Genomic DNA, 17,744 nt, shown 5'->3' with positions numbered 1-17,744 from the left:
TAAATCGTCGCTCTAAAGGGTCTCTTTGCGCGTTTACTCGGCTACTCTTCCATTTCTCCTTCTCCTCATTTCACCTCTCTTTTCTTTATATATTTCCCCTGAATGCTCACGTAGGTGATCTCCGGTTAAGATGGAGTTCCGTATAAAGAGGGGAAAGTTGATTCACCGGGCCCAGCATCGGCTTCGATCGTACTTTGTGCCCTCAAGTCACGCTACTCGCTAACGCTTTTGAATCATTCTATCCGTCCTTTTAATCGTTACGATTTAATGATCCTCGTTAACGCTTTACCGTAGTGCGACTTCCTGGTTAAATCATTTTTCAACACGTACATGGTATTACGGAGGTTTTCCTGTTTTTAACGGATCATCGCATTATCATCGAAAATAGCCGGCAATGAGAGCAAAGGTTTCTCGACCTGCTCGTAAAACGGTGACAACTTCCGGCGATGTTTGTCCCGTTCTAATAACCGGTATATATCAACGGCACCGGTACGAACAATTAGGCTACTGGTCTCGACCGAAGGGACGACAGTTACGAGCGGTCGAAGGATTCAAAGAAGGCGGCAAAGTTCTTTGATCGGACGTGCCAGTGGAACGGATCCCCTGGCCTTCTCGTTTTAGCCGAAGAAGGTGGCTCTTCTGGTTACCCTGTTCTCGCAGATAGGGAAGGTGGACCTGTAAGTCGGACAGTGGCGTCGGACCGTCACCTGTTCCCTACGAAAATCCTATCGAATCGTCGAACAAATTACCTTCTGCCATTTTATTCTTGACACAAATAACGACGATCTCTTCAACAAGCTTAAAAAAGCTATTTCCAAAAGATTATCTTGAAAATACTTGTCATAACATATCAATTTGAAGAGTAAATGGAATAAGGGTAATCAAAATAAATGGAAAAGTACCATAGTGACCCCGTTCAATTAAGAATAAAATGAATAAGTGATTCTTGAGTTCGATTCGAAAGAAGCAATCTCGACGCTCATGGACGGATTATTCGAGACAGCTGTGTACACAGAATCGAGGTTCTCGTAGATACAAGTTGGTGTGTCGTGTGCGTGGATCCCGTACGTATATTTTATAATTAGCCAGCGGATCCGTTCGATAAATCAGCGCGCCGCCCGGGCTTAAGACTTAATTAAAAATTTAGTCAAAAACCAATTAGCGGCTACGCCGGATTAACATATTTCTAATTATCCGCCGGACACTTTCTGCCGCCCTATATACTTGCCTCGACTACTTGCCATAATACCGGGCCGCCACTCACCTCGTCGATGACTTTGCGATACATTTAGTTATGACCAACGAAATTCCTCTTTTCTTCTTTTTGCTTAGTTCCTCCGGGTATAATACTTCTTTCAACAACCAAGAGGTCGTCGCCCATCGAACCTTTTTTTATTTTAATTTTCTTTCTTTTCGTCGGTTCAATCGAGCGTAATGACTTACCTTTTGTCCCGGTTCGTGTTCCTTGAAAATCATCGAGGATGTTAGAGATACTGTCTGATCGAGGTACGAATGGGTGAAGTCGGTTTAAATACTGAAATCGCTTTTATTTTCGCTATGGTATACTTCCATGGATAAATTATCATGTTACATTTATACAGGGCGCTTAGGTACAACCGGGACACATCGCGAGGGATGATGTCTGTGTCTTGGTTGAACTTAACTACAGAATTTACATCTTTTCTTTCAATCCTTAGACACGCGCACGTATGTACATACTCTTCAGTCTCGTATCGTTCGTCTATCCTTAAAATGAAACCATCTAGAGATCTTATCGTCCTGATTTTCTTCGCCGTGCGCCTCGAATGCACGAATTTTCGTTTCGTGTGAAATCAACTAATTATTTCTTTCAATCTAGTCGATCTACCTCGTTCATTAATTCTCCGCGACGAACCCTTTTGTTTTCTTATTACGAATGTAATCGAACGTCCTGTACACGCGTATATACATACGTACACTTACGGTTAGACGGCTATTTACAATATGTACATCGGTTCCGTACAGTTTCCCCGTGAGATCAACGCCATGAAATGCTTTCTAAATGCTGTCACTCGCCATGGTACTCGTGGATCTCGTTTAACCCTTGTGGAAATGAACCAAATCGTTCAATTTATTCATACGATTTCGAAATATTTCAACGGGAATTAAAGTCACTATGGAAATTGATGCTTGGTTATCGACACAAGGATTAAACTCGACACTCAGCTAATCACAATCAGAGTTTCGACTTTGAACGTAGAAAAATAAAGCCACGAATCTGCCTCGTTTTCCCACTGATACTTCTTTGCTCGTCGCGAGCTAACAGCTGAATTTTTCCATAAAATTCAAGTCATACATGCATTTTTTTCGAATTTTGGAAGTGGAATTTCTGGCTCCCATGGAATTCCACCGGTGATGGACTCGAAGATCGTTCCGATTCAATCAGCTGCTATAGCTTCGTTTCCGACGCTGAATTCTTTGCTCCTGAACTTCCAATAAATACTCGGTAATTGGCTTCACTGTTCCTAAGAATCTTTTTTATCTCCCCAATAAATTGGTACCCCGATATCACTTTCTCTCGTCTCATTCATAATCTCCATCATCGTTCACAATTGACGCACTGTTACCACAATCTCGAACCTTTTATCTTCGACCCCGTAGCCTCTGCAGACGGAATCCCATGGTGGTTTCCGGAAAATCGTCCGCGGTTGCGGTTTTTCGAGAGACAGACGGAACTCGCGACGCGTTTCGAGCAGACTCGCCAGGGTACGAGCGACTCGAGCTCGCGAGCCTCGAGTCTGCCTTATTAAGGTCTGTGTCCAGGGGGCCCCATGAACATGGCTGCCGCGGCCGCGACATGGGTGTGCCTAGCCATGGCCGCCGCGATGAAGGGAGGCACTCCTGGTGTTCCTGGAGGCCCCACTCCGGAGAACATCAAGCCAGAACCGAAACTCGGGTGCAACAACGGCCTCGCCGACAGCCTCAGCTTCTCGATCTCGGCCTCCTGGAGACGCTTCGCCTTCGCTCGCCTGTTCTGGAACCAGATTTTCACCTGGAACATCGGAAAATTGCCAATGGAGAGTTGGTTCGCTCTGGGTTGCTTAGGTTCTTAAATTAATTTCGTTCGGGTGGTATCGTCTGTGTTGTATCTTGAAATCTTTCGATTCCCCATTTTTAAAAGATCCATTCACGATTCTAAATTACAACATTTCTGAGTATTTTTCCCAGTAGCAATCTAGTATATCGGTTCTCCAAACTTTCAGAGCGATTAATCCACGACGAGTCATGTAGCAAAGTAGAAAATGTCAGCGGTGAACGGACGGCAGGAGGAGCTTTGATACGGTCGCGTAATTAAATAATTACGCTATCGATCAAGTGGGCGTACGTAAGCGGTGTAACAAGGGACGCCAGGATTGGCGAACAGCGAAGTAGAAAACACACGCGCGGCGTTGCATGAACGGCTATTTAGCGCGTAATTAGCCGGTTGAAATTGGTGAAAGCAAGGATCGAACGAGGCGACAGGAATTCGTTCGATGTACGGTATTGGAAACTTGCTACCTGGAAAAATATGTCGAATTCGTCTCGCTAATTGTATTTGCACAGTCGCCGTTCAATTTTCGTGTTTGGACAGATGGGACCGTCGAATTACGACATACCGTTCGCTAATATGCTCTTTTTCTTTGCGATATATGTTGAAAGCGGTCGTGATTTTCTCCGTGGAAATCGTTCGCCGGAAAATTTTACGTTCACACGACTACCGTCTGCAATTAACGAATCAGCAACAAATTAATTGGCATCTTCGTGAGCTGTTAATCTATGTTGCTAATCAGTACAGACAATGAATAGCTACTTTTTTGCAACATTGTTGCACGCGATCCCGAAGTGATTTCTAATTTAATATGTAGCGATTTATGCTTCGGAGGTGTTCAGAATAATAGAAATTTAAAAAGAAGCAAATTATCCTAATTAAAAATAAAACAATATCTACCTGAATCATCTGATATCGGAGTCATTGAAATTTTTTAATGAAGAATGATATATTTTATCATATAAATGAAAAGACACCCTGGAAATATGAAAATATTATAAAAATATCCTCCATATGAACTAGTTCATCGTTCGAATCTTAACGTCGGCAGATAATGACGACAATATTACCATTATCATCGTTATTGTTCTCGTTACCATTATTTTTATCGAGCATAATGCTCGTTGGCTGCCTGATTCCCTTCGAATTAGCATTAAGCACCCCGAAGCACGCGTAACGAGTTCAAGGAGCCGTAATCTGATCGCTAAAATGGGTAAAATGTTGTACGACCGAAGGGGGTAAATAAAAATGCAGATGTTAAAAAACGATACGAATCGGGTAACTGTTTAATAAATCAGACGGAATGTCGGGCTCTTAGGTAGGCAAGGTAACGCGGCTTGGAGGATACTCGTCGTCGCTTAGAAAGTAGAAATCTCGCCTCGCGTGACAATGTGCAATCAAATCGTTACTGCTTCTCTAACTGGAAAGACACACTGCAATATTCTACGGACTTCTTCTTTCTCAACCCAACGACTTCCTGTTTTTCACGGTCCTACGCTAACGCGTTACGACGTTTGCGCGCAATTTTCCAGGGATGCGAATAGTAAAGTTTCTGTACCTCTTTTTCAAAACTCTTTCCATTCCTTAATAGTCACGTTCAATTAAACCCGACGGTTTTACTACCCACTACGATCGAATTCAATTGTAATTATAAAGTTAATATAGGTTTCTACTTCTTGAGGCCTCCTTTCTCCATTCAATCACTACATCGAATTAGTACTGATCCTTTTAAAGAAGAAGTTAAAAGACTTTCGATCGTCAATTATCCATATAAATGATCCAATCTATTCTCGACTACTTCCACGATTTCCTAATCCTAGTAATTATAATTTAATAGCAATTTAACGCTGGGTTTCTAATTTCTGAAGCCTCCTTTCTCCGTTTAATCGGCACGTAGGATTAAAATTGATCCTCGGAACGGGGAGAGGGAATCGAAGGATCCCGATCGATATCGTCGGTTTGCCTAGGTAGGCGGTCGAATCGGCTCGAAATTATTTCCACGAACGACACTATTGCATTCTAACGGCGTGAATATCGCAACCGAAATCGCGAACATACCTCTTCGTCGCGAGTGAATAATGAGAGGTGAGAGCAGCACGGGGTGGCGATCCAGTTCTGTTTCGGAAGGACGGCGAGGTGAGGAGAGGAGGCGAGGAGATTTGCGGGGACGATCGTAGCTTATCTAAGCAAATGAATACGACGAAGCTTCATTTCGTCCCGATGCGTTCTAATGTATGCGCAAAGTGTATTTGAACACGCTAACTGCACGATAATAGGTTTCCTCGCGATTGTCTTTTTGTCTGCTACACGTGTCACGAGACAACGAACGTCTACTCTCGTTTGGAATTAATGTACATCGTGAAACCTTCGTGGGATTCGATGAACTTTCAAATGGCAAAAGAAATTTTATAAGGAATCACGATAATTTTAGTTGAATTCATTCTGACAGAAGTCAAGATGATATCAGGCGTGTTTATTCTTTCGTATTTCATATTTCTTGCGAATACACGTTGGCGAAACTTGACTCGCCCCGTGCTGCTCTCAATGGAGTCATTAAGGTAGCACGAATTTCACGAAAAGCTTCGGTTCACTCGAATTCATATATAATCATTTGTTACGGTGTCAGAAATGACGACGCGCCGGGTCGTGTTGCACGCTTGGCCAAACAATTCTTTTGCCATTTTAAACCGCGAACTTCTGACGCCTGGCACGGTGCAACGAGCGTCTGATCATTTCGGCTGATACAAAAATTAACTATAATATCGTTTCATTACGTTCAATTTAATTAACGTCAATCATGTTAATTGCTATCCGCTCCGTAGAAGGGTGTGTAATTACCCGGCTGAACGTGATGTACCTGATGCGAGAGCCAGACGAGAGAATTTGCTCGTTTTCATCGTACTCCGGCAAACTGTTACGAAACACGAACGCCGAAAGAAAAGCGAACCGCGTCGATGGAAACGCGATGGAAAGAAATGAGCTCCGGGATAATTGAATTAGAAATTTACAAGCTGAACACGGTATGAAAATATCTATTCATTTTTTCAGTCCAAAATATTTTTTAAAATTTCTTTAACTTCCGCCGAGAAAAATTTGCCGCTCCTTAATTTCATGTAACTAGCATTCTTCGTTCAATTAAGTCGTTTAAAGGAACAATTTTCTAATTAACCTGACCAACGTGTAATCCTCTTAAAGCGATCAGCAGACGTTATTCCCTGAGGGTAGACATCGTGTACGCGTTCCCGAAGGCAAGCGTGTACAAGATGCTACTCTAATGGTTAATCGTCGCTTGCGCGAAGCTTAATGGCTACCACCGACGAGTATCTCTCACCTGCGTTTCCGTGAGGTGAAGGGACGACGAGAATTCCGCTCGTTCGGCGATCGTTAGGTACTGCTTTTCGCGAAACTTTTTCTCCAACGAGAGCAGCTGTTGGGTGGTGAACGGTGTCCTCGGTTTGCGATTTGGCTTGTGCTTCCTCAGGGTGCACCTGACAGGCCCAGGTCCTGGACCCGGCAGCCTCAAGTCGCCTGAAATCAATCCGAAAAACTGTCGATCAGTGGCAAAACACGATTGGGACTGGTTCTCGAAGAGGGTGTAATAAATTGAAGGGAATCTTTGTTTTCTAGAAGATCCGTAGGAATTTATTTTGAATCCTTTAAAGAGACATAGCCGATTCAAAAGGCGTCGATTGTGATAATAATTCATATTATAGCGTGTCGCACTAGGTATTGATATTTCTACTAAGTGCGTCTTACCACACACGGCCATTTCTATTGCAGTAATATTATTTTACAGAAGGAATAAATCAGAATGTTTGATTAATCAATTAAAACAAAACTCAAGATAGATTATGCAAAAAGAGGTTGATTAATTGTCGAAAGGCTGGAGGGAAATGTAGTAGTCGAAAGTAGAATGTTACGCTTTGTAAGGCTCGTTTCATAGCGAGATTGTAACTGATCGAGCCGGCTCGAGGGAGAGACGAGAAAATGAATTAACAGTAGCCCCGAAAAGTCGACGCGTAACACGATTAAACGATGTACGAGCGGAATAATTAACGCGACCGGTTACATTGCGAAGGTGAATTAAGATATCGACCGGTCGAAGAGTGTTTTCTCGCGGTGCGATAGCTTGCATAATTATTGACCAACTATCGGTACTGATAAATCGTTCAATGTCTTTGCAGCTGCACAGAGAGGCAAGATACCGACAAGAAGCTCCAATTATTCGATTTTTCTTTTTATTCTTTCCCTTACGTGTCACGCCCGGTCCCGATTAAGATATTTACAGATGTTTATTATAGGTGGTTATTTAAAATAATGTATAATTAATGCGAAAGATTACTTCTTTCGCCGGTCATGAACGTACCTCGAACGGAATTTCAATTAAACGGAAACATTATCCACGTCAGAAGTAAGGCAGCATGGAAATTAAAACGGCATTAATATCGTTTAAGCTTTATTATCGACGAATGTTCCGCGAATAAACCGATGGCAATGCAAACTTCGTAATATTAATCATGTTTACACAGATTTGTTCGAACGGTGCAAAATTATCGGCTCGTTATTTCAGTGCACGCGTTGCATAATAATTATACGGGAGCCGGTGATAACGTTAATTAATACCCGGTCGATGACTACGGATCGAAAATGTATCCTCTATCCTTAAAATTTTCTAGCAATCGCTTTTGCGTAAAATCCCTAATTCAATAATAAATTTTTATATTTGACAAACGAAGTAGTCACCGTTCGCGAACAGAGAAAAATGATAATCCAGGATGGTTAACTCGAGTATCCAATTAATTTACATATTTCCATAGCTCGACACCGGAGACGACTTTCATAGACGGCAAGAAATAAGCAGTGTGCAGAAAAAATAAAAAGACACGACGATTCCCGCGCGAAAATTCAGCCTCATTTCGCGTTAACGATCACGCTCAGTACAGGTCGAGTCTACATAAATTACCCGGCGGTCGATCGTGCGTGCTCGCACACGCGTTTCTCCGCAATCAGCGTCGGCCATTCGTCCTTAATCCCTCGATTTGCAGAAGCGGTGCCGAGGTAACGACGACGCGCGGCAACCGCCACTCTGATCGAGCTGAAACGAGCGGTGAAATTGAATCGTAAAAAATAAATTGTCCCCTGTTACGAGATCGTTTCATTCCCGGACGATAATTATCCTCGTGTTCGATGATTGACTCGTACGGTTTCATCTCCCCGCCGCTTTGCGACGGTGAAACGAGAGTTTCTTCCTGGCGAACTTACGCTCGACCACGCTTTCATCACGCGGAAGATCGAATAAAATTCCTTCGCTGCTCGATTTTCCTTCGTGCTTGTTCTTAATTTTAAACGAAAAGAAAAAGACGATCGGAGACCCGAGTTCCTCGATCGCTGAAGATGTTTTTACGAATACTTGGACCGTAGAGTTAACGGATTGACCAATACGACTCCGTTAAATGACTCGTCAATTAATTTTTACGATTCAATTTTCGGTGGATCGTCGTATCTGTCAGGAACAATAAATAGATGTGCACGAGACGTGAATGATTGCCGATAAAATAAAAATATGTGTCAACCAGGGTACTTTAAAAACATCCCTTTTTAAAATGAAATTAACGTAATCGTTATACGATATCTCTGTTCTAAATGAAATAAAGAATCGATTAACCGATCATTAATCGTCCGCTGGTGTATTCAAGAAGATATTACCGTTGAATTCGGTTAGTTGAGGTGATAAAAAAGTACCATTTGACCGGGGAGACAGTTCGAAAGGATGACGATTTCTGGGCAACCGGAGGGCAACGGTGAATTCCGCGCGCTAATTAACGATCGGCCAGGGACAAAAAAGGGAACAGCCTGGCGGCATTGTCGAGAGCGGATCTCTCTGTCGCGACATCGGTATTACGTCTTCCATTCTGCTTGGCCGTTCCCGGTTTCGCCGGTATTCAACGGCTAGTTGGCTAGTCCGCTCACATAACCGATCAATATGTTCCTCTCGGAAGCTAATTAATTTCTGCTAATTAAACGCTCGCTAGAATCCCCGAGGAAATATATCTTGCGCCGTGACTTTCCGCGTTGGAACGAGCGCGTGGACAAAGCACCTGCGTTGCCCCGATACCTTGGTTGCCGGAAGTGGCCTCTCTTTCGCATCCCCTTGCATTGTTTTAAATTAATAAGATCGTTGAATTATAAACAGTCGAGATAAGTAGCGCTGTAACTATCATGGGATCGAAACAAGGGGTTGACTTGTGTTGTTAAAATTTTCAACCCTCAAATATTAAAATTTTGACCCATATAATTATGAATATCAACGGACATGTAATATAATGTTTCTCGAGGTGTCGCTCGTAAAAAATATACGCGTTCTGAACCGCCTGGATGGGAAATAAATCGCGCCTACGATAAGACAAGCTACTAGAATCGTTGAAGTTTTTGCGTTAATCGGTAACGCGATAGTAGAAAGCAATTAGTCCTGGCCGATGTAAGATCGAGTGAAATCAAACGTCCATAAAATTCGAAATAGTCTGTACTCGCGATAATTAACGCCCATTTCGAATCCAACAACATTTCGTTCCGCGGAACATTGAACGATCGCATCGTGCAAAATGAGAGAAAAATATATGTGGTACATTGCACGCGAACCGCGATGCCTTTTTTGTCCGTTTTGATAATCCTCGTGTCGGGGGGGTCGCGTAAAAATTTTCATTATTAATTACTGATTTGTCGCGATTCATTTGTATCGACGATACGAGGGAGGAGGAAAGCGTAATGAATTCACGATGAAGTTGCTCCAACAAGCGACGGCAATAAATTCTTTGCCGGGCAAAATAGTGGTCGTTGATGAAACGAAAACGGGTTTCGTCGTCTTTCGCTGTCCGCCGCGATATCGCGCTGACAATTCGCGTATCGCGGCCAGTTACTTACGTATCTTGCTAATGACCAGCCCCCGGTTCAATATGTTTCTTATGAACGCCAATTAATTTCTGCTAATTAAATGTTCGCATGATTTATGATCGATACACGACCACGCATGTGTACACATCGCCTCGTATGGATTCTCAGAGGCTCGTTGATTCAGTAACAAAGTCGTTTTCACCTTTCCCTCCGTTTGTTTTGTAATGAATGTGTTTCATAAAGATAAACACCACTCGAATTAACAATCCTTAGTTATTTTTCAAGCGAAATACGTGGATAGCTCGCGAATTTAGTTGCAAATCTAATACATTGCAAACAGATTGAAACAAAGGTCGTGCAAACGATCAATATGCTCTTCTCGGTTGCTAATTAATTTCTGTTAATTACCATGCGCTCAGATACGTACGATTATTGTTGCGGTCGACTAAGGATCCGTATTAGGCGTACGATCTCATTGTTCGGTATGTTTGTCGAATATTCGCCGAGAAATCGCGAGCATGTAACTTGGAGGAGTCGTGGAAATACACTAGGGTACGTTAATTAACGCATTAATAATTATCTCCGTGCGAGCGGCATTCTCGTTAATGCGACGGATTGACTTATCTAACAATGAAAATATTTTTGTCTTTGCTATTTAGCAAGTAGATATTGTGAACTTTATTATTAACAAAATAATGAACAAATTTCTTGAAATTCTCGATAAATCCGGTACGATTTCGTAAAGTAATCCTTGGAACAGGTGTGCACCATTTATCCTAGTTTCAGTTTCCAATAATGTGACTTATCTAGCATCGATGTGCCCATTAACATGCCGAACAAATTAAAATCCGTGCAAATCAACTATAAATCTCTCCAATAAGGACAAGCTTTCGTAACGTTCTCTCAAAAAAGCATGGTCTTTCAACCATCCATGACTAGAAAGTCAGAATTTCTATCCATGAACGTAGAAATTGAAAACCCACCCCATTTTCGATGTGAAATATAAACGGTGGCGCGCGTCATCGAAAAATTAGACGGTGAAAAGCTCATTAGCGCGGCGCGGCACGGTTATCAGAGGAACAGCCGTTGGGGGTGGGACGGGGGTGCGATACGAGGCTCGTCCAGCCGATAGATAATCCGTGCTCCTGTCACTGGGGCGGTGGCTTTCGAAAATTATGAATACGGCCGTCATTTATAACGCTCGAACGCCACCGTCGGCCAGCACGCATTTATCTGGCTCTGGCCTCCGCGTCCAGGAACGAATTAACGACGCCCGTCCCAATGATGTTCCACAAAATATTTGGAACGATTCATCATTCTTGGCGAGCGTAATTACCGTCCACGGGGTGTTTTACAACGGACTAGAGTCTCCAAGTGGAGCTCTGCTTTTTCCACAGGGGTTGCAAGAAAATCTACCCTCAACCGCGTTAATTGCCGTGAAACGAGTCCTTCTGCGTTTATCGGTGATCGACGATTAACATTCGTAGGGAAATCATGTTGGTTCACGGAAGTGTGCAAATTGTTTATTAATTCAGAATTCTTAAGTGGCTATTTTTCAAGTAGAAACATCAACGCTTTGACGATGCAAGCGAGGCTAATATTTACCTGTATAAGGTTTTCGAACTCGTGTCGCTACGATCTCTTCCCCGCGGTTAAATCGTCGTATCTCTCAGAAAACTGCTGTAACCGCGTCCGGCAAAAAGCACCGGTACTCGATCGCAAAGGAAACCTAACCAACGAAGAAGCTTCTGCCATCCGCGGATCGTCGTACAACACCCTCGAAAGTCGAACTTGTCGAACCGAGTCACCCACGAGCGCGATAGAAACAGCATCCAACGATATAGAAAAAAAAAGAACAAAACTCGTTCACCTCGAAGAGAAGGCTGTCTAATCAGTGGCCATCCATCGAGACAGTGAAGAAACGTGCTTCGGGATGGACTGCGTTAATCAGCGACGAGGAAATTCGAAACGGACGGGTTTCAACCCTGTTTGAAAGACGCGGGTAATTGGTCTCGCGCTGAACGAAGGAAAAACTGGCGACAGGGGATGCTTGCTCGCGGAAAGAAGGCAAAACATGGCGATTCTAACAGCGAGACCGAAGAGGACAGAAGCTTGTCGTTATCACGAGCAAAAACGGCTGGTGGATGACGTTGGTCAGGAAACTGGGTGTGCCAGGGCGTACCTAACAAGGGCAGTTTTTACCCTGGCTTGAATGCATTATGGATGGTCCGAGTTATGTATGACTCTATCATGAAGATCCTCCCTCTGTCCTCCACCCTCTCATTCCTCTTCCTCCTCTTGTCGTACGATAGATCGGTCGCGCGTTCAAAACGCGACAGAATGATTCTGTTCTCTGCAAACCGTTCCTCGCGTCCTCTTTCCTTGACTGTTCTGCACGCCTTTAATGGTCTAAGGCGATTTCTTTCTTGGAAACGGCGCGAGTTTCTCATTACACGCGTCGCTCGTAATTTCGCCAGCCACTCGAGGTGGAACCTCCTCGAGACGAGTCGCCAATGTTTTGCTGGACGTTTCGTGCGCTTTCCTGTTTCGCGAAAAAGATCGGAGAAATCTTCGCACCTTTCATTAAAGAGAGTGTAATTGAGGTATGAATGGCTTCTTAATGAACGTGGCTGAGCGTCAAGTAGATACGGTACGCGCTACAGATATGATACACGAGGATTATGTAAGTTTCAGGGAAACAGTGTTCTCCATTAGAGTAACGTGGTTATTGATAGGTAATTAAAAGTTTATTGTTATTTTATACGAGGTGAAAGTTAGCGTTTTTCTGTCACTTGCTACCTTGCGCAATTAATGTAATATTAATGTTACTTGCAATTCTCTTTAATTACCCTCCCGTTGATTACCGGATTATTAGGTAAAGTTATTAAGTACTTCTGAACTATTTGATGAATCATGAATCTTTCAACACACCGTTTCGCTTCAAAGCACTATGGTGCTAGTTTTTCATGGTGATCGGACGGATAATTTTATTAGCAGCGATAAAAATCAACGTTTAGCTGGGAAATGTTAGATCTAACGGTCTAATAGCCTAGATAGATGGCATCGTACTGTGATCGAGAAAGGTTGATCGGCTCGTTTATTCGTGGTTTGTTAAATTCGCAACTGAGATCTCGTGGGTTCTACATATTTTATCCGACGTTTGTGGGTCGAAACGAAGAAAGCGAGCGAAATCTCGCGAATAAAATAAGCTGGAAGGGTAGCGCGCTCTTGGAGAATAAAATATTCACTCTCGGTGAAACTATCGTTTGAATATAATCGCGGTTTCCTGGATTTAGATATTTGTTTCAGGAAAGTTATATTCAAATTAGAGAAACGATTTCGTTCGAGGCTTAATCTTTGATCTGATCTAATGCCACCTAATGTTCACGTTGCACATTGTTTAATAAAACGTGCTTCATAAAAATTATGAAGTGTAATGTGAAACACGAGAACAGTATAGAACGGTATATAAATTTGATAGAGCCTACGGGACAGCGATAAGTGTTCTCGTATAGAACAAAAGCTTTTCCATCCTTAACAACTTCCGAGTTCCTCGTAGTTCGATTAGAAGGCCATAGGCGAAATGGGCCACGGCAAATGCTTTAGCACGTAATTCCGATAATAACCGGCTTCTCGCGTGACCGGCGACAGTAATATCGAGCGTTATGGGGCTGCGTGCTGGCGAGTGTCGTGCTAGCTCCGCCATACGGCTGGCATATTCCTTCCTAATCATCAACATTGTAAGCCGGCTACCGGCTGAAATCCTCGACGATAGGCGAAAAAGAAAGGAGAATAACGATTTACGGAGGCGAGTTAGTTACGCCGACCCGTAAATCGGCTTGATAAGTAGTGTGTACCCCAACGCTCGGCTAATATTCCCTCGGCAAACGCCGCGATGGCTTTGATGCGGAAGAATAATGGCTTGCTCGCCTAACGCAGCTCGAAACCTCTCGAATCGATGCTCCTTTCTATGGTCCTCGCTGAATTTCAAACTCAATCTTTTACGTTTACGCGAACCGGTTCCCATTTTACGCGGGGTTGTTCCTCTGCATCAGCGCACGGACTCCGCGATCTATTCCTTCCCTTTCCGGTCAGCTTCTCTTCTACCCGCGACAATTTTTAAAGATCGCGTCGGACCACTTCTGTATTTAGGATTCTGCGTACGCAGCAAGTCGGTGCAAGGTTTTTTACCCTTGTCCTTAGACAGAGGAAGCTTTACTCGAGCGTAGAAAAATTTAAGATCATTACACTTACCGTTCGGACTGGTGGGTCCACCGTGCGGTGTGTACAGATGTCCATGGGGATTGTGCGGGTGTGGGGGTGGGGGTAGCCACGCGAAGCCCGCCAGAGAATGCGGAAATCCCGCGGGATTCCAACCGGGCGCACCGGGTGCACCGGTCAGGTAAGGCGGTCCTTGTGACGGCCTCTGAACTCCAGGATGAATCGGTTGAGGCACTACCGGGCTCGACTTCTCTTCCTTCTCCTGGTTATTGTCCAGGTCTCTCTCTAACTCGCAGTCGGAATCCATCACGTTCAGATCCTCCGACTGGCCCACGCTTCTGATCTCTTGATCCTCGAGATCCAGATGATCGGCTCTGTCGCCTTCCAAAGAACGGTTCGCCTCGGAGTCGCTTCTATCGTCCATGATCTCTCGTCTGCTGACCGGCGACACCGATCGCGGATTAGCGATCCTGTCCATCCTCTCGTCATCCTCTTGGCCGCGTTCCCTTTGGATCATCGATTCGGTGATCCGGCTGGCCGGAGAACCGGTAGACAGTCGTCTCTCGTCCCGATCCTTCTGAACCTCTTGGTCTATCCTAATTGGAGAAGATGACTTGTCGTGGCTGGTCGTTCTCGAGAAGTCCTTCACCGTGAGGATCTCTTGCCGGCCTGCCGACGGGTGATCCTGATCCATTCTACTCGAAGGATGATGATGATGGTGATTGGCAAACGCTAGCCCGTGCGGGCTCAACCTCGCTAACAGTTCTCTGCTTTGTAGTCTCTGCTGTTCCATCAGCAGTTCGCGGTACCTGGCCTCCATGTCCAGGTTTTTCTCAGTCTCCGTTCGATCGTCGTTCTCGCGCCTAGCGAACGCTCCGCCGGTAACGGCGGTCTTCTTCATGTCGCTCAGCAGGGAGTCCACGCTGAAGCTGATTTTACCGCTTCGCGGCTTCAGGTTCGACGAGGCGGACGTTGAGGTTGCCATGTCGACGTCCTCGCACAGACGATCGCTCCCGGTACCCTGACCTGTCACCACGCCCTCGCTGCTGCTCATACCGATCCACTTTTTCCTTATTCCTCTTCTTCTTCTTAACAGGATCGATGAACGTTCTACGACACTAGGCAATAATTTCTTGGTATCCTGTTCCTTAAAATACACACAGTGAATGTCGAAGTCTTAAGGGTGTCTCAGACGAGTTCACCTACGATCACTTGAACCGCATCGTAATTTCCACTTAACTCGGCTAACTCTACCCTCCTAACTGTCCGTCGACCACCACGAATATCGTCGAGCTTTTACGATACGATCATCCTTATCTATTTTCGTCGCTTATCCACGCGGGCTGGCTCGCGGTGACGCGAATTGCTAAACATCAGCGCGACAGCCAACAGAGAAGCGTCATCTCAACGTCGAAAACTTCGATCCACGTTTTATCAGCTCGCAATCAGTTCAGTCGCAATGTCATTGAGATTGTTCTCACGAGCTGGCATCCCGAGCGATTTCAAAGCCCGTTATTCTCGGAATCCGCCGCATCGCCGCGGACCGACCGAGCCGGCACGAGCGGATCCCCCCATTAAAGTCAAAGCAGTTTCTTTACGAGATCAACATGACGTTCCGACTCCTCCGGACGTCCAACATTATCCTACTCCGGTTGACCACGTTTCTCTTGACCCACTGATACGACAATACGAGTTTCTTCTCTGTTCCACCCTTGACGATGAGGAACATAAACTGACGCGATGATCTCGTCACAAAACCCTGCAATGTTTTGCGCCAACACAGGACAACAGAGTCCTATCCTCTTTGTACGAGTGGTCCTAGAGTGAGATTAATTAACACTGTGGTTAAATTTATCTCTGGAGATGGTTCTTCAACGACCAGCCCTGTGTTTGGATTAGACCTTGATAGTCACTCGAGTTAAAGTAATCTAACTGAAAATCGAAGCACTCGTCCACTTCGCGGTACTCGTTGTTCGATAGGTGTGCTCCGAAGGAACCGGAAGCAAAGTGTTGCAGCGGTAGTCGCACTGTCACAAGCTCGTCACAACGATCGGTGGTCGGATACGCGGGGGGTGTACAGTGGTAATCTGCGTAATCTGCCGCGTGGTGGCCACTGCTGCCGCGGAAACGACACTGATTACCAGCTCGACTGCGGACAGGCCTGCCGAGGCGTTCTCTCTCTTCTTCGGTGGCGGCCGGCGTCGCGGTGCTTGCCGCCTGTGCGCGCCGCCCCCGCGAAACCCGTGGAACCGGTACCGTGTCCTATCCTCGACCAATGCCAACCACTCCAGACACACCACGCACCTAACCCGGACCCCTCGATGGTAGGCGTGTTTCGTGCCGTTCGCTCCGCCAATGAAACTCTCTCGACGTGCTTCGAACCTTCTCTCCTTTCGTGACAGTGGGGGGGAAATCGACCCGGGTTTACGCGTTCACCGTACGCCAGATGGCATTGCAATACTTGGGACGAACAGTCGCTTCGATTGAAAACCGACGACGTGGGGATGAAACGACGAGGAGTACGATCGTCGATGGGGGAAGGTCGGTCGAAAGGGGCTGAAGCGGAACGACGCGGGGACCGGGATGATGAGGCAACTGCTCGGGGAACGTGACGACTCCTAATTGTCTAATTCCCGTGCGCGATGCGCGAATTGATTGGCAATCCCCGTTGCGTCTGTGGTTGTGCCTTTCCGCGCCTGTCTGCGTGCGTGCGTGCGCGCACACCGACCATCCACCGTTTCCCGCCCTCGTCCGCGCGAGTTGCCGAGCTTTGTGACGGGATAACGACGTTGTCGGGACGCTTTCGTCGACGTATGTCGTTACACCAGCCTTTTTTTTTTTCTCTCTGCCAGCGAAAAGTTTCGCGATTTCTGGTTTACCGAACGACCGGGAGGTGTTCCTAGACCGCTAACAGGGGTGTTGAAGGGTAAATGATCGATGGAAATTGGAAGTTTGATTGGCAGTCCAGCGTGGTTGTTGTGGATTTCAAAGTGGTCGTTCGCTGGAACCAGGAAATGAACGGAGCATGGTGGGGTGACAGAGTTTTATGATTTAACGCTTCATTTTTTTTTTCAGACTGATTTTTTTGACAGGATATATAAATCTTAGAATAATGCTTTAAGTCTATTTAGTAATTTATTTATGGTAACTGTTTCTCGACTAATACAATCATTTTTCAAAAAGAGCATCAGACGAAACCTGGTACAAAGTTTCAAGGTCCGCAAAATCTTGGCAATTTTGTTACGTACCGGTAAACAATGTTTTAGGATTAAACTAATCCGATTGGCAGGTTGGTGGTGATATCCTAGAGTGACAGCTAAAATCCACAACGTCCCGAGGGAGAAACCCGAACAGGGAAGAGGAGCAGACTTACCATGTCCCAGACTTCAGAGTCAAGCCGATTAACCAAAATCTTGTTACAACTGTACGACAGGAACCCTACGGCGTCTCTTCCAGAATAGAAACCACCGAAAATGAAGGATCTTTGGGGGAAACGATGTTCGCGAAACTTTATGAACCTCCCTTCAAACTATTATTGTTTCCATGGATTCTTTTGAAATATTTT

At 45.0% G+C, this 17,744-nt stretch overlaps 1 protein-coding gene across 4 annotated transcripts in view; it reads right to left on the bottom strand.

The window, feature by feature from the left end:
* Nucleotides 1–16,446, bottom strand: part of Msx (homeobox protein Msx) — a 42,195-nt gene extending 25,749 nt beyond the window's left edge. Inside the window, exons 1-3 of one of the 4 annotated variants that reach the window (XM_034317478.2) lie at nt 14,213–16,445; nt 6,399–6,614; nt 1,520–3,031 (exon numbers count right to left, since the gene is read on the bottom strand). In XM_034317478.2, the coding sequence (XP_034173369.2) occupies nt 2,847–3,031; nt 6,399–6,614; nt 14,213–15,233 (1,422 nt within the window). In that variant the 5' untranslated portion in view covers nt 15,234–16,445 and the 3' untranslated portion in view covers nt 1,520–2,846. Of the gene's footprint in view, nt 1–1,519; nt 3,032–6,398; nt 6,615–14,212 lie in introns of those variants that run through there. The other 3 variants (XM_034317476.2, XM_076692968.1, XM_076692967.1) reach the window with 3 other exon arrangements.
* Between the last annotated feature and the right edge of the window lie 1,298 nt (nt 16,447–17,744).

This window comes from Osmia lignaria, chromosome 16 (assembly GCF_051020975.1).
Source record: "Osmia lignaria lignaria isolate PbOS001 chromosome 16, iyOsmLign1, whole genome shotgun sequence".
Lineage (NCBI taxonomy): Eukaryota > Metazoa > Arthropoda > Insecta > Hymenoptera > Megachilidae > Osmia > Osmia lignaria.
Note: the sequence above shows the minus strand (reverse complement) of the source record. Positions and strands in the feature narration are given on the sequence as shown.